This window comes from Symphalangus syndactylus, chromosome X (genome assembly GCF_028878055.3).
Source record: "Symphalangus syndactylus isolate Jambi chromosome X, NHGRI_mSymSyn1-v2.1_pri, whole genome shotgun sequence".
NCBI lineage: Eukaryota > Metazoa > Chordata > Mammalia > Primates > Hylobatidae > Symphalangus > Symphalangus syndactylus.
Window position 1 is genome coordinate 139,081,509 of NC_072447.2, and position 21,071 is coordinate 139,102,579.

At 39.7% G+C, this 21,071-nt stretch overlaps 1 protein-coding gene across 14 annotated transcripts in view; it reads right to left on the bottom strand.

Annotated features, from left to right (window-relative positions):
* Nucleotides 1–1,348: 1,348 nt before the first annotated feature.
* The window catches only part of MAP7D3 (MAP7 domain containing 3), a 33,618-nt gene continuing 13,895 nt past the window's right edge, over nucleotides 1,349–21,071 (bottom strand). For 2 of the 14 annotated variants that reach the window (XM_055268338.2, XM_055268335.2), the window contains exons 7-19: nucleotides 19,631–19,723; nucleotides 14,896–15,620; nucleotides 14,201–14,328; nucleotides 13,747–13,955; nucleotides 12,012–12,147; nucleotides 10,666–10,813; nucleotides 9,291–9,395; nucleotides 8,218–8,271; nucleotides 5,779–5,872; nucleotides 3,859–4,057; nucleotides 2,694–2,772; nucleotides 2,501–2,598; nucleotides 1,349–1,599 (exon numbers count right to left, since the gene is read on the bottom strand). In XM_055268338.2, the coding sequence (XP_055124313.1) occupies nucleotides 2,536–2,598; nucleotides 2,694–2,772; nucleotides 3,859–4,057; nucleotides 5,779–5,872; nucleotides 8,218–8,271; nucleotides 9,291–9,395; nucleotides 10,666–10,813; nucleotides 12,012–12,147; nucleotides 13,747–13,955; nucleotides 14,201–14,328; nucleotides 14,896–15,620; nucleotides 19,631–19,723 (2,033 nt within the window). In that variant the 3' untranslated portion in view covers nucleotides 1,349–1,599; nucleotides 2,501–2,535. The remainder of the gene's footprint in view (nucleotides 1,600–2,500; nucleotides 2,599–2,693; nucleotides 2,773–3,858; nucleotides 4,058–5,778; nucleotides 5,873–8,217; nucleotides 8,272–9,290; nucleotides 9,396–10,665; nucleotides 10,814–12,011; nucleotides 12,148–13,746; nucleotides 13,956–14,200; nucleotides 14,329–14,895; nucleotides 15,621–19,630; nucleotides 19,724–21,071) is intronic. The other 12 variants (XM_063635383.1, XM_063635382.1, XM_063635376.1 and 9 more) reach the window with 8 other exon arrangements.

Consider the following 21,071-nt stretch of genomic DNA (forward strand, 5'->3'; position numbering starts at 1 on the left):
GTGCAGAAAAATAACAGAAACTCTTTTGTTAGGATGACTGTCTCTGTTTTATACATGAAAGAGCTAGTATATAAAAATAGTTTTTAAACCAAAGGTAACCTTCTCTATTCTATATCAAAAGTACAATACTCTGAGTGGCAAAGAACCAGGGAATCTGAAAGAATTACCTCCTTTTACTAATCCAAGACTGGCAGCCAAAAGGAACACTGGCCTGCTTCAGACTATTTACGATTCAACACTGAAAACTCATTAGGAGAATTAATCTGCACTTGAATTTTATGGAATCATATACTGTGTGTGCATACATATGTGTATGTACATCTGTGTGCACTTCTGTGTGCCCATCATGCGAACTCACTGGCAGCCAGTGGCTAGAGAAAGGCAAGCAAATTTTGGTTGTATCTCAAGCCTGAGTGTATACTCAACGACAGAACTAGAGAGTACAGGCAGAAAAGTACTTTAAACATTTAGAGGAATTAAACATACCCCATGGGACAACAGCCATGTACTCCTTTATGTACACAATAAAAATAATATATGTTTCTGTAGATAAACACCAATATGTCCTTCAAAAGGAAACACTGACAAGAGCATGAAAGGTGCTGACTGTTCCAAGATGGGGCTTTACAGGACTCCTGGCATTTGAGGCTATTAGTGCCTGTGTACTCACTGGCACAGATGGGTGGAGTTAAAAATATACATATATCATGGTAAAATACAATTCATTGGATTTTGCAACCTTTGGTATTTTTATATTAGAAACAATCTGACAGCTCTTGTGAACGATCCTGTGGCTCTTGCATAATCTATTATGTTCTCTACAAGATCAACTGTGAGTTTTTAGCTGTCAAAATTGTCACTGGTACACGGAAAAAGCATTACTTGGCTGGGTGCAGTGGCTCACACCTGTAATCCCAACACTTTGGGAGGCCAAGACGGATAGATCACTTGAGACCAGGATTTCGAGACCAGCCTGGTGAACATGGTAAAACTCCATCTCTACTAAAATAGAAAAAATTAGCCCGGTGTGGTGGCACACGCCTGTAATCCCAGCTATTGGGGAGGCTGAGACAGGAGAATTGCTTGAGATGAGGAGGCGGAGGTTGCAGTGAGCTGAGATTGCGCCACTGCACTGCAGCCTGGGCGACAGGGCAAGACTCCGTCTCAAAAAAAAAAAAAAGAAAAAGAAAACGCATTACTTTAAGATTTCAAATATATACTGAAAGAGAATTAGTTCTGCAATCAGATTCTTCTAGAAACTCCACAGTTACAGTTTCAGGAAAGCATCCTTGATGCACTCACTCCAGCAAACACATTGGTGGGACAACACAAGAATGAGAGACAATGATGATTTTCCAAAGAAAACAAAAACCACTCTTTACTTAGAACTCTTGCTTAGACACAAGAGAACAAGATGATTTTAACATCTGAGATATACATCAAGGTGGCCTTTTGACAGTTTCTTTCAATTTTTCAGTGTCACTTCCTTTACCAGGTTCAAGTCAGAAGCAGAAAAATTTGAGGACTGATGGGCCCAGGAGTTGAGTTATCCAGAGTGGAAGATGTATTTATCTCCCAGGCTAAGTAAGGTTTACGTATCTGACCAGAGGGAAAAATAAAAGAAAGATTAGTAGAGAAGATGCTAGTCTCACAGCAACTTGTCCCTGGCCTCCCTTCAGGGCACATGCCCAGGACTCTCAGCAGCCCCTCTGGAGTTGCTGACACATTGGTCCTATAAATGTCCTCCACTTCCCCAGTCCCCAACCAGGCCCAAGGTGCTTCTCAATTTCAAAGAGAACTTCTCAAGGAAAGAAAAACAAGAGGCTTCTGGTTTTGGAAACAGGTTGAGGCTTATTCCGAAGACCTCCCTAATCTTCTGCCCTAAGCAACTGTCTGTGTGCTTGCCAAGCAACCAGCAGACCAGGAGCTCAGAGGAATCTGAGATACAAGCTTGAAAAGAACATTATTTTTTTTTTTGAGACAGAGTCTTGTTCTGTCACCCAGGCTAGAGTGCAGTCGCATGATCTCCGCTCACTGCAACCTCCGCCTCCTGAGTTCAAGTGATTCTCCTGCCTCAGCCTCCAAAGTAGCCGGGATTACAGGCATGCATTACCACACCCGGCTAATTTTTGTATTTTTAGTAGAGACGGGGTTTCACCATGTTGGCCAGGCTGGTCTCAAACTCCTGACCTCAAGTGATCTGCCTGCCTTGGCCTCCCGAAATGCTGGGATTACAGGCGTAAGCCACCGCACCTGGCCAGAACTTATTTTTTATATCTGGCATGAAATGTGGGACATAAAAATTAGAATGAAGTCATCTACTCTCTCAAAACCAACTTAATGGAAGACTCTCATATCATTCCTGCAGACCCACAACTGTCTTCTCCTTCTCTTCCAAAGCTATATGGTGCAAAGACTGCCCTAGAGCAGCTAGAAGGAGGGGAGGGAGGTTCAGGGTCAATTGCCTTTCAAGAAAAAGGTACATGAGATGAAGACTTACCCAAATGAGGAGAAACAGGTTTGCTTCTTCTCTTATCATCTAAAGGTATCTGGGGACTTTGGCGAGATGTCATGGAATCCTTCAGAGTTTGTTTGTGCCTGTCAGGAGAAAAATGTGACAAAGATAGTTCTGTGTGACTTACAATGTTGGTGATCTTGTCACAGATACGCTGCTCCTCATAATTCACACTAACAGAGGATCTGCTGGTGGTGTTGGTTTCATCTGCCTTTCTGGTTTTCGTTGTATGACTGGTCATTCTTTTGGAAGATGGTCTGGAAAGAGACAGTTTGGTTAGAATTCCAATTATTCCCAAACCAAGGCTCTGGCCTAAAAGAAGCTTTGTCCTTTGATTAACTTCTAAGAAATGCCTTGGAATTAAAAAACATTTCAGAATCATAGAACAGGATGACTGAAGGGAACCCTAGAGATCACAGGACACACTGATTTTCAAACTGTATTCCAGAAAGCTCTAGGTCCCACGGAAGCACCAGGAGTAGGAGCAGCTAAGCAAGCAGGACTCCAGAAACCCTACCCCTCCCTTAGATTGGTCAAGGATGCGGCCAGTGAGGTGTAGTAACAGAACTGGTACAGGTCTTCTAGCTCTAATGCTCCTTCCACATCATCACACCTCTCAGCAGACTCCTGTTCCTGTGGGCCTTGCAGATGAATGTCTTCTCAGGCAATTGCCCATGTAGCATTCCTTTCCATGAATTGGTTCCTGCTCTCCTGACCTTTTGACCTTGTTTCCTTACATTGACAATGAGCATATTATGGCTGGGCATGGTGGCTTATGCCTGTAATCCCAGCACTTTGGGAGGCCGAGTTGGGCAGATCACTTGAGCCAAGGAGGTTCAAGACCAGCCTGGCCAACATGGTGAAACCTCATCTCTTAAAAAAAATGAAAAATAAAAAAATAATAAGATGAGGATCTCACTGTCACACTTAGAGTTGTGATGATAATTGAAATAGGTAATATAAAATGCCTGGTATATAGCAATCACTCAATAAATGTCTTCTTGCCCAACTTTATGAGATAACATTAACCAATGTGAACAAAAGTAAAGTTTGGAGCCAGATGTATCTGGAATTGAATTTGGGCTCTGCCCTTTAATAGCAGAATATTGGGCAAATAAAGCCCCTAGCCTCTCTGACCCTCAGTCTCCTTGTCTTTATAAATGGGGATGATGATCCTTACCTAGCAAGGCTGTTGTGGGGATGAGTTTATTTCTGTTAAGTCAAATATATGACATGGTGTTTGGTACAAACTAAGAGCACAAGGGATCATATTATTTAGCATTCTAAGAATGTCAATCATAATCCTGCCAAGTTTATTTAGATAAGCTGGCTAAGTGACTCACCTTGAAACTACTTCCTGTATTGAAGTGTCTTTCATGCTTTTTTGTCTGAAGTTTTTCAAATCGCCATTAAAATATGTTTTTGGCTCTTTACGGACCTGGCTAGTACCGTCTTCTAGAAATACCAGCTTGTGTGTCATTTTCTTGGCATTGTTGAATGGTATTTTAAATTTGGTAGGTGAGCCTGTGTCATTTAGAATGGCTAGGAAAAAAAATAACACAATTAAATATGGAGTTTCAATAAAGAATTCAAGAAAAAGTGAAGGCTATGATCCTGATGGGATGGGGAGTGGGTATCACCTGCCTGAAGGCAGGAAGAGTCAAGCAGCAGTACTCCTGGGAGGCAGGCCCAGCAGTCACAGTGTTTCCCAAGCCATGTCCCGGGCCACTGCTCAGCACACACACTCACTCTGCCCTTGAGGCACCAAGAGGCTACGTTTAAGAAATCTGTCCTTTTTCCTTTGCTAGGAAAGAATAATGACCAGTGATAAGACTGCTCCAGATTCTCGCCCCTCCCCTGATCACTCACCTAGCCAATTCTGTTTGTGCATTTCGTCTTACCTCTAATTTTTTTTTTTTGAGATGGAGTCTCGCTCTGTTGCCCAGGCTGGAGTGCAGTGGCACGATCTCCACTCACTACAAGCTCTGCCTCCAAGGTTCACACCATTCTCCTGCCTCAGCTTCCCGAGTAGCTGGGACTACAGGCACCCGCCACCACGCCTGGCTAATTTTTTATATTTTTAGTAGAGATGGGGTTTCACCGTGTTAGCCAGGATGGTCTCGATTTCCTGACCTCGTGATCTGCCCACCTCGGCCTCCCAAAGTGCTGGGATTACAGGCGTGAGCCACTGCCCTGCCTCGTCTTACCTCTAATATTACCTTCTACCTTTGGCTTTCCTCAATGCCCTAAGGCAGACTGAGGGGCTCTTACTGCTATGTTCTCATTGTATTTTCACCAAACTTCTTTCAACCCAATCATCTTGTGGCAGTATTATGGTTTGCTCATATGTTTGTCTTCCCACTGGCTATGGCTCCTTCAAGCTGAGGCCATGTCTTTTCACCCCTTCATCCCCAGCACCCAGTAGAGGACCTGACTTTCCTGTTCAATATCCACTAATGGGAAAAATATGGACAAATAGTGTTTTCTCAAATGGCAATTACTGCTACTATAAAGTGGTTCCTACTTGTAATGGAGTCAATGATACATTTGAGAAAGCATTCTTATTATGACATGGTTTCAATTTTTTTTTTTTTTTTTTTGAGACAGAGTCTCGCTCTGTCACCCAGGCTGGAGTGCAGTGGCGCAATCTTGGCTCACTGCAAGCTCCGCCTCCCGGGTTCACGCCATTCTCCTGCCTGAGCCTCTCCGAGTAGCTGGGACTACAGGCGCCCGCCACCACGCCCGGCTAATTTTTTGTATTTTTAGTAGAGATGGGGTTTCACCGTGGTCTCGATCTCCTGACCTTGTGATCCGCCCGCCTCGGCCTCCCAAAGTGCTGGGATTACAAGCATGAGCCACCGCACCCGGCCTTCAATTTTTCTTAATGAAGTGGAAAGTGGAATTCCACCTGTGGTCAATCATGGATGCCTTGAGGAGCTGAGCTATGAAATGCTGGCAATCCTCACATTCAACTGAGAAAGAGCTGCTGTCTACAGTCTATTAGCATGATCTTTAAAATAATAAGCAGCAGCAGCTGATATTTATTGAGAGTTTATGTGTGAGACACTGTTTTTAGCATTACATGGATTTACCTCACTGAAATCTCATATCCACTCTAGGAAAAGGACATTAGCTTCCCCTTTTTCAGACGGGAAAAACTCAGCACAGAAAGGTTAAGTGACCTGCCCAAAGCCACACAGCTCAAAAGCAGAGGAGCCCCTGGATATGAACCTAAGCAGTCTAGCTCGTAAATGGTAACTAACCTGATGGAAACATTTCATTCAATGAGTCCTTGTCACTTTCTTCATTGTCAGCCTCAGCCTCTTCATATATGTCATGGCTGGATGTCTCTGCGACCTACGATTAAAAAAGGAAATCTTGATTATACCTAATATTCAATCATCCTGGTTTAGAATTTCAATGAAGTGTGACTTCAAAGCTGGACTGATGGCTAATTTTTGTCATTTCAACGAAAAGGTAAAAAAATCTAACCTCTTTTAACTGGCCCCAAGAATCTACAGGGGATAGGGACAGATGCCCGTAGCTGTGTCTTTTAGCTAGGAAGACACTCAAGAATGAAAGATTTCCTTGGGCAGGAGCCAAGGGAATACAACTTTGGGTTGGCATTTGTTCTCTGCCTGCTCAGAACCTTAACTAAGGCAGGATAGGACTAGTCAGTGAATAGCTAAAAAGTTTTTGACTGCTGTTTTTTTTTTTGGGAGGGGGGAGGACAAAGTCTCACTCTGTTGCCCAAGATGGAGTGCAGTGGCACGATCATAGCTCACTGCAGCCTGAAACTTTGGGACTCAAGTGATCCTCCCATCTCAGCCTCCCAAGTAGCTGGGACTACAGGTGCGTGCCAACACACCTGGCTAATTTTTAAACTGTTTTATAGAGACAAGGTCTCACTATGTTGTCCAGGCTGGTCTTGAGCTCCTGGGCTCAAGAGATCCTCCTGCCTTGGCCTCCCAAAGTGCTGGGATTACAGGCGTGAGCGACCGCACCCAGCCTTTGGTTGCTGCTTGAGGGAAAACTCCCAGTGAGTTGAATGAACTTTGACATGATGACTCCCAGCACTTTTTGGAAATGGCATTTCTACTCTAAATTCTCATGTCATTTAATGTAAATGACCACAACTGGGTAATTACAAACAGACAAAATATCAGTCTTATAGCATAGAATGTAAAAAGCACAGAATCTGGAGGAAAAAGGCCTTGAATACATGCGCTCCATCAAAAGACATGACATTGGGGTAAGCAAATAATTATGAAACAGACCACAAAGACACTCACCATAAGGGAAAAAATGATAAATTTGAACTTGTTAAAATGAAGAACTTCTGTCTGGTTCATCAATAGACATTAGGAGAGTGTGAGGCAAACTATGGCATGGAAGAAGATACCTGCAATATATATATCCAAAGGACTCCTAACCAGTGTAGGTAAAAATGCCTACAATTCAATCAGAAAAAGGCAGGTGACAAAATAGGAAAATGGGCAAATGATTTGAAAAGGTACTTCACCAAAGCAAATCTCCAACAGGCCAGTAAGCATTTATGAAAAGGTGCCTGACTTCATTAGTCATCAGAAAATACTGGTAAATTCAACAACATTAAAATCAGAATGCAGGGTGCGGTGGCTCAAGCCTGCAATCCCAGCACTTTGGGAGGCTGAAGTGGGTGGATCGCTTGAGCCCAGGAGTTCAAGGCCAGCCTAGGCAACATAGCAAAATCCCGTTTCTACAAAAAAAAATAAAAATAAAAAATAAAAAATTAGCCAGGTATGGTGGCATGCACCTGTAGTCTCAGCTACTTGGAAGGGTGAGATGGGTGGATTGCTTGAGCTTGGGAGGTGGAGGTTGCAGTGAGCCAAGACTGCACCACTGTGTTCCTGCCTGGGTGACAGAGCAAGACTCTATCTCAAAAAAAAAAAAAAAAAAGAAAAAAGAAAAAAGCTTCTATCCAGGAGAGGATAGCATTAAGAAAAGATAAACTGGCCGGGCATGGTGGCTCACACCTGTAATCCCAGCAGTTTGGGAGGCTAAGGCAGGTGGATCACCTGAGGTCAGGATTTCGAGACCAGTCTGGCCAACATGTTGAAACTCTTTCTCTAATAGTAATACAAAAATAGCTAGGCATGGTGGTGCACGCCTGTAATCCCAGTTACTCGGGAGGCTGAGGCAGAAGAATCACTTGAACCCAGGAGGTGGAGGCTGCAGTGAGCCGAGATCACACCACTACACCCTAGCCTGGGTGACAGAGCAGGACTCTGTCTCAAAAAAAAAAAAAAAAAAAAAAAAGAGAGAAATGATCAGCGTTTGAGGTGATGGATTTGCTAATTATCCTGATTTGATCAGTACGCATTGTATACAAAAAAAAGAAAAAGAAAAGATAAGCTGTGAACTGGGAGAAGGTATCTGCAACACATAACCAAAAAAGAAGCAGTATCTATAACATTTAAAGAACTACAATGAGACAAATCAACCCAAAAGTCTTGGGCAAAAGATCGAAAAAAATATTTCACACAAAAGAAACATGAGAGCTAACTAAAGATATGAAAATACGGTCAACCTTGTTAATAATCAGGGAAATGCAAATGTAATACTTTATTTCATTACCACCAAATTGGGTAAAGTGAAAAACTTGGCAATAATGTGAAACAAGAGGCATTCTTATACACTGCTGGTAGGAGTATGGAGACTACCTTTGAGGCATTCACATCTGTCTTTCTCGTCCGCTTCATAATTTCTTCTATTCTCTATTTAAAGGAAAATAAAAATTCAAACATGAAAACAGATTAGAAACCAAACAGTTGTCCTAAAGGATTTGATTATCCCCATTTCACAGAGGTGGACAATGGCAGTGATTGCTCCAAAACCACAAATATTACCAACAAAAGGCTTACGGTGGCAGTTGAGTCCCTATCCGAATCCCAGTTTCAGCTATAAAATGCCCTGAATGATGACCGCTGTATTTGTTATAACACAAACATCCAAATGACATCTCACTCCTAATTTTGCATATGCAGAAATTCATTACTTAGACTAAGCATATATTATTGCAAACCAATTAGAGCTTTTAACATAATTTTAGTCTTTAGTCTTCAGTTAATTCCTGAAGCCAATGTTAACGAAAATAATACACCTCAATGATGCCACACTGTTATTGTGTTAATGAAGAGAGAAGATAGGAGGTGGAGGAGAAATATATTTTTAGAGGACAGGAATTCTCTCTCCTGTGCACACTTCCTTCCCTGCAGTGAGGAGAGTTGTAGCTCCCTGGCCCCCTCAAGGTGACCAATCTACTACCAGATAGGCCTTGCAGCAACTCAGCCTGGACCAGGGTTGCAGATGAACTCACATGTGGCCCTACCTTAAAAATAGCCTGCACCTTGGCCTCTCAAAGAGGCCTGCAGTTTCTGCTTCTCCCCATGTAGTTGCTGCAATTTCCAGCCAGTTTAGAAGAAAGTCTTAACTTCCACCAACCCCTACCATGACTGGAGTCCTCCTGCTCAGAGGAGTTTTGTTACCAGAGGTTTGATATAGTGAGGCATCACTGTAATGGCCACCAAGGGTCCATGAGGGGGAGGCATGATCAGTAAGAGGACAGCCTTCTATGTAGGAGAGGTCAGATCCTTGGATAAGGAAGAGAATCGAGTGGGAAAACCACTAGGACCTAGCATATATCAGATTTGTGATTTTTAAAAACATGCTGATATCAGGTGCCCAACATTGTTTTAAACACAGAATCAAGTCCCCCCAAACAGAGAGCGAGTACCTTTTTCCTTTCTAACCGTTCTTGTAAATTTTGTAACATAATTCTCTCGTGTTCTTTCTTGCGTTTGTCAGCTTCCTCTTGAGCTTTTATTTTGGCATCCCTTTTCTAGGAAATTTGCATAAAAATATCATTTAATCTCAAGATACCTGAGTGACATCAGAGAACTCTAGTTTAAAAATTTCAATGGTAAATGTTATCTAGTATAACAACAGAGTGTAACCTTTTGAATGAGGGTTCCTATATTATGATTTTGTGGATTGTCAATTTTCAAAGCACTAGTTAGAATGCACAAAGCTAGGCTAAATGTTATCTTGAGGATTCAGGACCACAGGGTCATCGTTATGAACATCACACCATCCTAATTCAAAGTATGTGACTGTGGAGCTATCCATTAACACAGTAACAGGAGCCAACAGCCTGACATTTCTCAAAAGCACTGAGAGGATTCTTGAAGGCACCCTCCTGAGAAATGCAAGCATAAACAATCATATATAAAACATATGACCAATGCTGGTGAATGATACACTAAAAACTGGGAATATAAATTGGGCTATGGTAATAATTCAAACTGAGTATAGTCTGAGCTCAGTTTGGGCACTTATTTACCCAGTGATTTGACTTTAGATAGATGAGACATTCTTCAGTTAATGATTTTAAACCTGTAGAAGTATGTATGGTTTATCTTATCTGTCACAGGGGTGTAAGGTCCAGTTGATGGAGTTGTATATGGTACCACAGAATGCAAGATGGGGGAAACCAATGTAGGATGTGGAATCTGTTTAAGCAATTTGGATTTCAAATTAAGGACTACTAATCTACAATTTGCTGTTTTCTGCTTATTTCACTAGGAAAACATTCTATGGTTTTCTGAGGATTGCTGACAATGACCTGCAGTGGTACTGGGTAATAGAGACTGTAACATAAAAATGCAGCCAGAGGTTGGGCACAGTGGCTTACATCTGTAATCCCAGCACTTTGGGAAGCTGAGGCGGGCGGATCACCTGAGGTCAGGAGTTCCAGACTAGCCTGGCCAACATGATAAAACCCCATCTCTACCAAAAATACAAAAATGAGCTGAGCGTGATGTCAGACGCCTGTAATCCCAGCTACTTGGGAGGCTGAGGCAGGAGAATGGCTTGAACCTGGGAGGCAGAGGTTGCAGTGAGCCAAGATCCTGTGACTGCACTCCAGCCTGGCTGAGAAGAGTGAAACTCCGTCTCAAAATAAATAAATAAATAAATAAAATAAAAAAATAAAATGCAGCTAGAGAATCTGCTCATGTCTTCTTTCTCAGAGACAGAGATTTTTGCTCTGGGTTCCATCTGAACTTTATAATCTGGTTCTCATCCCCTGATAAATTGTCAAGCCAGCAAACCTGCAGTGGTGCTTCCTGGTCTTCCTGATCCAACCATCCTTTCTTCTTTTTAGTCTCCTTTTGTCGCTGCCCATCTTTGAGTTTCAAGTGGTCTTCTGCTTGGCCTCCAACTGCTTCCTTTGCCATGTCTTTTGATTTCTTAATGACCCTGAGAGTATTTAAATAATTGTTAGTATTTATCTTGATTGCTACCATACTCAGCTTGCACTAGTATGTGAGTTTTTATAGTGAAACTTCCTGTGTATAGTAATACAATTTATATCTACACCAGAGTCACTATATCCTCTGTGTTGTTACTATATAGGAATTACACAATTCCACCCTTTTTTAAAGAAAAAAACTAGCCCTCGGGAGCAGAAAAATATTTCAATCAAGTAATAGATTACTTTGCTTGTTAAAAAACACACACACGTGAGAGGAAATCATTCCTTAACTGTCTTTGAGACACGACATCCCCTAAAAGGCCTTATTTACACGTGCTCACACCCAATCTCTCGTGGGGATAATAGAGATAATTTAGAGGAGAGTCTGGTGGTTCCCTAGTATTCAGCACCTTCAAATGCTAAATCAGCTCTGTTTATATCAAGCGATGAATAATATTCTTCGAGTTAGAGTTTTTTTTTTTTGTAATTCATAATATTCTCTTCTTTTTCCCAAGCCCATATAAGCATATGGAAAATGTGTGATTATTTCAAATAACACTAAATACTTAAATCAAAGTCAGTACTGTTGTTATTCCCTGCAGCCAGTGGACAGAGGTTTACATTATAAGGCCCGACATAAAATAGGCCTCAAGATGGAGGAGGAAGAAACCTGTGCTAGAATTTGAATGCACACAACTGTACATGAGATTTGCTGCCCACAAAGGAAATCCTTCTAGCAATGACTCACTGGCCTGATGAGATACAGGTGTCACAAAGATCACAGGAAAAGTAAAACATGAGTAACTATAATTTTCAGGTTTAAAAATCCTGACGTTACAAGTCTTTTAAAATAAAGGGCTGACATTAGTGAACACAAACAGATCTGTTCTTATATACCACTCTGGTGCTGAGAGATCAAATCCTGAATGTGAGTTTGGTCTCTGTGCATCCTCCTAGCACACCTTAATGGCACGTGATGTATGGAGGCTAAAAAGGACTGTGCCATTTATCCACACACCACGGTCCTTAGCCATTTACAAGGGCTTGAAATGCTTCCTATACAGGCAATGAGGAACTTCTGATCTTCACTGAAGAGAGTCAATTGTTCTTTGAGAATTTATAACTTGAGGGTAAAATTTTGACTTTCAAAAATTTGGGCCCCACTCAAGATTTATAGCATAGGAAGGAAGACTTTGTGCTGACCTTCGCTGCATTTCTTCCCGTTGTATTTCTTCTTCCTCTTTTTCTCTTTGTTCACGAGCAAGGCGGCGCAATTCTGTCAAAATTTTTGTTGCCGCCTCAGCATTCATAATACCTGCAGTACTCTTATTACCAGACTCTAGTTTAAATAAATATGTGCAACAGTTAGAGAGCTAATCAACTCTCACTTCAACAAAGAAGTGCAACACAATCCAAAACATTAATATATATATATATGTGCGTAGTCCAAAATTTATAAATCACAAGCAAACTATAGGTGATTATATAACAGATTTTGTTCAAACTGCACTCCCAACAACAGCAGAAGCATTTTGTTTCTTTTTAACACCTACTTGTTCCAAAATGAAATAATGTACTTCTACTTTCGTTTTAGTGGTTTTGAGATAACTGAATCAACTGACCCCATGGGAAAAGAGTAAGAAATACTGAATATAGAAGACAAGCTTATGCTCGGTCCAAACGAAGGGTACAAATATCTTAAATACTCAAACAGAAATGTATCTGGTATACATTTTGAGATCTGTGCATCGTTTCTACTATATAATTACTATTTAGCTAAACCTTGATAATAGTGTGTACATTTGGTTGATCATAGAGTAGCTAACTGTAGATAACAAAACTATCAGTAAAATAAGGTGAGTACACAGAGGCATATTATAATACTTTGGTCTATATAACTACTAATTTATTTTAAATAAATCACATATGAAAATGAGAAGACATATCAGGAATGAATAATCTGTAATTAAAAGATTGTTTCTGTTACAAAAAATTCACTGTGGAATTCCCTAAAAAAGCAAAATTCCCCAGTGTGTTTTTGAAATTAAGTAATGTCCATGGGTATTAAGAATGCATGTGACAGGCAAAACAGCAATATGGCACTTTCAGGAATACTACACAAATCAAGGGACACCACATTATGGCCTATATATAAAAACGAACCTAAATCTTGGGAAAAACCTGCTCATCCACGAGTGGATGTGCTCTCTCCAAGAACCATCACTATCAGAGCTAGAAGGGATCTTAGGAATCATCTAGATCAAACCTCTCATCCGACTTGTGCTTTTTTTTTGATACAGGGTCTCGATCTCTCATCCAGACTAGAGTGTAAAGGCACTATCACGGCTCACTGCAGCCTCCACCTCCTGGTCTCAGGCAATCCTTCTACCTCAGCCTCCCTACTAGCTGGGACTACAGATGTGTATTACCTTAAGCTAGGCGGTTATGGTATAATATGGCTTACTCTTATCCTCAACCCCCTAACCGAATATATAGCCTACCCTTTCCACATCGGGCTAATTTTTGTGTGTGTGCATACATATATATATATATATATATATTTTTTTTTTGTAGAAACAGGGGTCTCTCTCCTATGTTGCCTGGGCTGGTCTGAAACTCCTTGGCTCAAGCAATCCTCTCACCTCAGCCTCCCAAAGTGCTGGGATTACAGGCGTGAGCTACCATGCCTGGCCAGACCTATGCTTTTAAAAGCAGTTCCAAAAACGGATTTTTCAAAACACAGGGGTGAGAAGAAAGCTTTGGCAAGGACAAGAAGATACATTCCAATGTACCAGAGATTGGTTAGATTCTCTTTATCTAAAAGGAAAATAATTCCCTAAAGTTCTCTCAATTGGGGAATAAAATGAAGTGAACCTTTCCCAGAATACAGTAAGATTTTCTGTATTGCTAAGATAAACTTCTTAGTGAAAGAACTTACCTTCATAGATCATATGCCTTTGGCTCAAAGCCTCACATCTGTTAGTGGTTTTAGAAACTGTTTCTTTCTTCTTCTTGACAGTACTTGATGCACTTTGCACGGACAGGGTGTGTTGAATAGGCATTATTTTATAAGGAAAAGGAGTCTGTGGTGACTGTTTTGAAATAAGTGGTAATGGTGATGGAGGGCGGTTCTTTTGGATTTGCCTGCTGAGAAAAAGTAATACACATTTGCTAATTAATTTTCAGCATACAATTTCATAAAATATAAGATGCTATTATGAGACGACATTATAATCGGGGAATTTTTCTGAAAAGTAAATCTCTTTTTACAGGCTTTTTTCCCTTTACATTTGTGTTACCATGCATACTATATTATTTCACTCATCAAACACTGACACGGAATTTGTTCTAGTAAAATGCCTATCAGGAACAGTTGCGAATAAGCTGCTTACTTAGTGCTGATGGGAGACGGCAGACCACAAACATTTGCAGGAGATGATGACCATTTATAATATTCAGTGTACGATGATAGACGCTTCTTGGCAATAGGGATTAAGGCCTGTTTGTCCATTTCTGATTTCTGAACAGATAAACACAATATGGTAAATTACTAACAATTCTTTTACTGCAGCTGGCTTTTTTTTTTTTTTAAGAGAAAAACATTCTGAATAAAACACAATTAGAATTCTTTAAACTGCAATTTTCTTTTAGAGCATGAGAATCAGGACATTGATATTTGCTTCTGGACTAACAATTTACATTATACAATTCCAGGAGATCACAGAAATAACAAGTTTAAAAGAAATATTATCCTTCAAAACCAAACTCAATTTCCAAATCCTAATTCAGGGTTTAAAACATTTCTCAAAAAACATTTCTTCAGAGTTTAGAAACAGAGTTCATATAAACTTACATTTTCTCCCTTCTAATAAAAACTCACTAATATTTCGGCTCTGGAGGAAAAGTGGTACAATGAACATCAGAGAATTTTAAATTCCTAGTTTGAGTTAACCTATTTTATTAATTATATTGCAGAATATTATAAATAATATGCTGGTTATGTTGTAAAATCTGACCTATCGTGAACTATACAACAAAATATACATATTTTAATAGAAAATTTGTCAATAACAGGCACTTGACAAACCTTTGGAGCGTCTCTTGCTTTTGCCTTGGGAGATGCTTCCATGCTTGATTTAAGGGATGTCTCGGGGGATGCTTTCACCATCACCTCAGGAGATGCCTCCACGCTCTCCTTGGGTGACCCTTTCACACTCTCCTTGGGGGCTACTTCTGTGCTCCCCTTGGGAGGTGCTTCCACGCTCACCTCTGGCAGTGCTTCCAGACTCACTTCCGGGGGTGCTTCCAGGCTCGCCTCTGGGGGTGATTCCACACTTGCCTCTGGGGCTGCCTCCACACTCACCTCTGGGGGTGCTTCCAGGCTCACCTCCGGGGATGCCTCTATGCTCACCTTGGGAACTGTTTCCAGATGCACCTTCGGGAGTGCTTCTATGCTCAACTCAGGGGATGCGTCCATGCTCATCTCAGAATCGTATGTGCTCACCACAGGCGACACGTCCACGCTCACCACAGGGGATGAGTCCGTGCTCACCTCAGGGACCGTGCCCACACTTGCCTTGGGGGATGCTTCCATGCTTGTGTTGCAGAATACTTCCACATTCACCTGGGGGGGTGCATCCACACTTGCCTTGGGAGGTGTCTCTACTTTCTCCAAGGGAGCCTCTTCTACTTTTGTTTGAGGAGGTATTTTCATTGTTGACATGGGAAACATAACAGCCCTTAATTCGTCACTAGTACATTTACGCAAGGGTACAGTGACATACCGCATTACATAATTGGTGACGCCTGTAACTGAATGAGGACAGAGAATGAAATTCCCTAAGTTAGAAATCTGACAAGAAAAGGATGCCATGTACACAGTATAAGAACAGGAACAGAGAAAAGAGATTGTTTATTAGGAAAGCACAGGGATTACACACAACACAGGAAATGTTTAGTGAAATGGATGACAGACACAGGACAGAACTATCACAAAGTCAGTACTTCAGAAGCAACATTAACAACAGTCGTTGTAAAGGCAATACTCTTACAGATGAAAATAAGATGCTTCTCCAAAGTTGATGTTTGCAATAAGCTGTTTCTATTTTAATCATACTATATTTCAGAATAATTTTCACAAAAAATTACAAGATCTTCAACCTTTTCTAAAAGTAATCTAAACGTCTTCACCAGGACTAGAGATCTGACCATTATAGGTGATTATGTAAGACACTCCATATTTTAATGTTTTAGAATAGAAGGTAAGAAAGAGCATTTTCTCGCCCATACTAAAAACTGTAATAAGACATTAATCAGAGTGGGTTGGATCTCCAAGGTCCTTTCCACCTTTAACAATCTAATTTTATTTTTCCTATGAAACGGACGAAAATGATAATATTTGGTGCCAGGTAGGATGGAAGACAGTGATTAATACCAATGTTTGGAACCAAGCAACCTCATCACCACTGGTGGGAGTATAGATTTGTATATTTTCCCTGGGGAGCATAAAAAGTACATACTGTTTGTTCCAGCAATTCTACTTCTAGGTTTACTCTTAGGAAAAAAAAAATTACATAAATACATAAAAATGCATGTATAAAGTTGCTAATTACTGCACTGTTTATAATATTGAAACAATTGAAAATACCATCCAAATGTTCCAAAGGAAATGTGGACCATATTAAGGCAGTCACTAAGAGTAATAATATGCAATATTTTGGACATAGAAGATGGAAAGCAGGTCATTTCATTTTGTGAAAAAAAATAAATGCAAAGAAAAATATGAAGTTACCAATGAGCACTGGGATAATGGGGGAGTATATTAAAAACATCTTCTACATGACGTATTTATTGCTTATACAATTAATTTTTTTGTTTGTTTTTTGAGACGGAGTCTTGCTCTATCACCCAGGCTGGAGTGCAGTGGCATGATCTTGGCGCACTGCAACCTCTGCCTCCCAGGTTCAAGCGATTCTCCTGCCTCACACTCCCAAGTAGCTGGGATTACAGACATGCGCTACCACACCCGGAAAATTTTGTATTTTTAGTAGAGACGGGGTTTCACCATGTTGGCCAGTCTGGTCTTGAACTCTTGACCTCAGGTGATCCACTTGCCTCAGCCTCCCAAAGTGCTGGCATTACAGGCGTGAGACACTGCACCTGGCCTAATTAAACATTTTTCAAAAGGTATTTGGAGGTGGCTTCCTTAAGACCTGGTAAATTAAACTAAAAAAAAAAAAAAAAAAAAGACCTGGTTAAATTTATCTGCCACCTCATCTTTAAGTATGGGTGGCAAATTTTCACCTAATCTTACCCCAAATTACCAAAGATTGACTACTTATGAATAAAACTTTTAGCTAAATTAAATGTTATCTTTTAGTCCCTCATTTTTAGTGGAGAAAGCATTTTATTTACATATCTACGTGTGCCTAAACAGTCACATTACACCAACAGTTTGTGCTACAGAAAACATAGTATGACTGGTTTTTTATTAGCTATAAACTTTTAAGACAAAATATTGAGATTTTTTTGGATGGTGGTAATAGAAATATCTCACCATAGATTGGTGGGAAAGGGAAACTGGCAGAAAATAACCTGACATACATATAATTGGGCATAAAAATGTCAGGAATTGGAACAAAATAAATAAGGCTGCAGTACAAGAAAGTCTGTGATAGCATTTAGATGCGTTTTATTAATCATATGAATACTAACAGAGAAAAAGCAAACGGAGTGGGATATATACTGGAAAGGAAAAAGTGAAGGGGAAAAAAGAGAAAAAAAATCATAGGAACAATGCATTAGCCCTTTCCATTATGGGGGGAGGGGCGGTCTTGCTATCCAAAGGCAAGTCTAATACTACATGTAAACTATAAATGAGAAAGTCCACACAGCTCTGAAGATGTTTCATGTTAAGAACAATCTTCAGGTCTCTAACTAAAAGCTGAAGGGTGGCTCTATGCTATTCTTCCATATTTTAGGGGAAAAAGGGAAGGTGGAGTAGGAAACTTTCTCCCTTGAAATGAGTGAAGGTATTTTATATTTTTAAAACCCATAGAACTTTAAAATTTAACAAACACCTCCAAAGTTAGCTATCTCATCCTACAAATTACCTGTCTCCCATATAACTGCCCTATCATGTTAGAAGTCATAAAATAAATATGCAACATCAAATGCTGGGTAAAATCACTAATATGGTAACTACTGATTCAAACTATTTTGATGCCTAAATGCAACAAATTCAGTGATGAAGCCTGCTTTGAAATGCAAACACTTTAACACCTCCTGGCTTTCCACCATATGCCTGTTACCTGGAACATCTTTTCCAGGGCTGGATAATGAAGCAGCACTTCTGCTTCTGGCTAATGACGCTTTTGCTGGGCTGAACAGACAACTGACTAAATTATTCTCTTGAGAACTGATATATGAGCAATGAAATATATGATGAGAACAAATCCAAAGGATTCCATTGGAGGTCTCACAAACGCAAAGCAAGAAAGAGCAATGCAAACTGCTCTCAACAGCAGCTTTCCAGCAACACAAAACACTGAACACTGTCATCTGACTGGACTGCACTGTCAAGGAAGAGATCCTCAGAATAAAAGGAGAAAGGCCACAGCATACATACCAAAATAAGGAAAGAATCTAGGTAACATTTCAAACAGAGCCATTCCCCACCGTATGAAATTTATGGAGGAACTCACACTTGAGGAAAAAAGTTGCACATGGCAAAACAACTTTTACAAAGATTCCTACAGATAGACAGCACTGAAAATCATAATGGTCAAGTCCACTGCCAAAGGCTCCAAGGAAGTGAGTAAACACTTTTGTTAAAAGTAAATTTTGTTGAAAATATCTTGCTCCAATAAATCTTCATGTTCATAAAGATCCTTGTGTCAATGACATTTGTTCTAATACGATTTGACCTGAATCAATTAAGTGGAGAGTCTTCTGTAAAGGAATGGTTTGGTATGAAACAAAAAGCAACAAATACACGTGAAAGGAAAATGCTAGGGAAAGGTGTTAAAAAGAAGCTACTTTATGGCCAGGCGCGGTGGCTCACACCTGTAATCCTAGCACTTTGGGAGGCCGAGACGGGCGGATCATCTGAGGTCAGGAGTTCAAGACCAAGCTGACCAACATGGCAAAACCCCATTTCTACTAAAAATACAAAAATTAGCCAGGCGTGGCGGCAGGCGCCTATAATCCCAGCTACTCGGGAAGCTGAGGCAGGAGAATTGCTTGAACCCGGGAGGCGGAGGTTGCAGTGAGCTGAGATGGTGCCAGTGCCCTCCAGCCTGGGCAACAGAGCGAGACTCTATTTCAAAAAAAAAAAAAAGAAAGAAAGAAAAGAAACTACTTTATTTATATAAAGAAGTACTTTAGTAATCACTGTGAAATTCTGTGAATAATCAGCAGTGAAAATATGCACAAAGGATATATGTGGGTAATGCTATGAAGCAAGGGCAAAGCTTTGAAGTTTGAAATGTGGCCAAGTATTTAAACTTCCAAATCCAAATTAATGAAATACTGGAAGTGAATCAAATCCTCCAGTACACTCCTATCTATACCGATATTCTGTGATTTATTTCCTCAGCTGCATTATCCACCCCTTGTCAGATGATGGCAGGAATTATATACTTCATTTAAAGACAGATTTTTCTGGCTTTAGCCAAATAAGCGTGGCACCAAAGCACATTTTTTAGTTTAAGAAGGAATATTTTGGCTTCCAATTTTGGGAATGATTTTTCAAGCAATTCAATGTTGACATAAAATACCTCTTTTAAATCACTATTTAAAATTTGTATTTAGAAGTAACTAACCACGTGGCTTCCTTTCTGCTTGTTCTTTATCAGCAGATGAATGTAGGTTACTATCTCTTCTATTTAAAGATGAGCTTCTCTCGTCTGTTTTCCCTAGAGAGCAAGTACAAAAGGAATATTAGTTTTCATAAACTATTAATTATCTCAGGAGTGAGATACTCCTTTTTCAAACATTTTTTATGTTCTCTACCTTGCTTATAAGATTTAATTTCAAATATTATGCAGAGATTCTATATCCCCAAACTTAAAACAAGTTTATTCTTTATCTGAAATGAAAAAAAAATTATTTAGAAAATGGTAAAAATTAAGAGGTAAAATATCTGATACTATCTGACATCAAAGTTTCCAAATTACAAACATACAACCCTTTAGACATGATGTCTAATACTTAAAAGTAATTTACACTTTAGTTATAACTAGTATTTTTGTTATATATGCATATATTTTAAGATATATACATATACACACGTACACACATACACATATGTGCACACACCAGTATAAAATGAAGAAAACATGAAACTCCAATATCAATTATTTAGATAAAAAGATATTTGTTCTTAACATAAAGAAAATGAATTATCTGAGTTATACATGTATCAACTTGTAGGCTCTAACAGACTGTCAGTGTTTTACCCTACGGAGCCATTCTTTTGATATCAGGTGTAAAGTTACCGACAGCTGTAGCATCTGATTTCTGCATCATGGTCAAAAAATGGCTTTCAGAGGCTCAGGTCCTGGACCTTACAAGTTAAACAGTTATAACTAGTATTTTCAAAATAAAAATGAATATTAACAATTGGTATAGATGTCACGATTTAAGCAAACCAAGGAGAAATAATCTGCTTCCGTGTAGACACTTTCATTTCACTTGAGATATTCTTGCTCAGAATACTGAGAAATGGCTGTTTAAAAAATAATTTCTCTTTCGGGGATTTGTAAACTAAAGTACATGTTGACAACACAGTATCATCTGAAAATTCCTTGAATTAATAATGTGATTGAGCAGCATGAACCACAGAGGTGGTTCGATCATGTGTTCAAGTCGGTATCCTTCATTAGCATACTGCAAAAAATGACAAAATGGTGTGAGCAGTTATTATGAATCAGCAATGAATAGAAAAAAATAGACTACTTGAATCAACCCAGATTTAAAATAGTTATTTAAAATATTACAGGTTAGATTATGAACTTCATTTGAGTTTAAAATGTTGATCTCTCTGGATTGACCAGGTTTCATTTCAAGTTAAAGGTAAGACATTGTCAATATGGATTTTACTTCCTAGAAATCATTAATTATAGCATTCATCATTTCAGAGTGGGCAACATACTGTACCTTTAAGCAAGTTATTTCACAAAGTGTCTTCCACACATACCTTCTTGTATTAAAAGCTAATAAAGAAATCATTTTAAAAGTTTTATTTGGAATTGCTCCTTCACA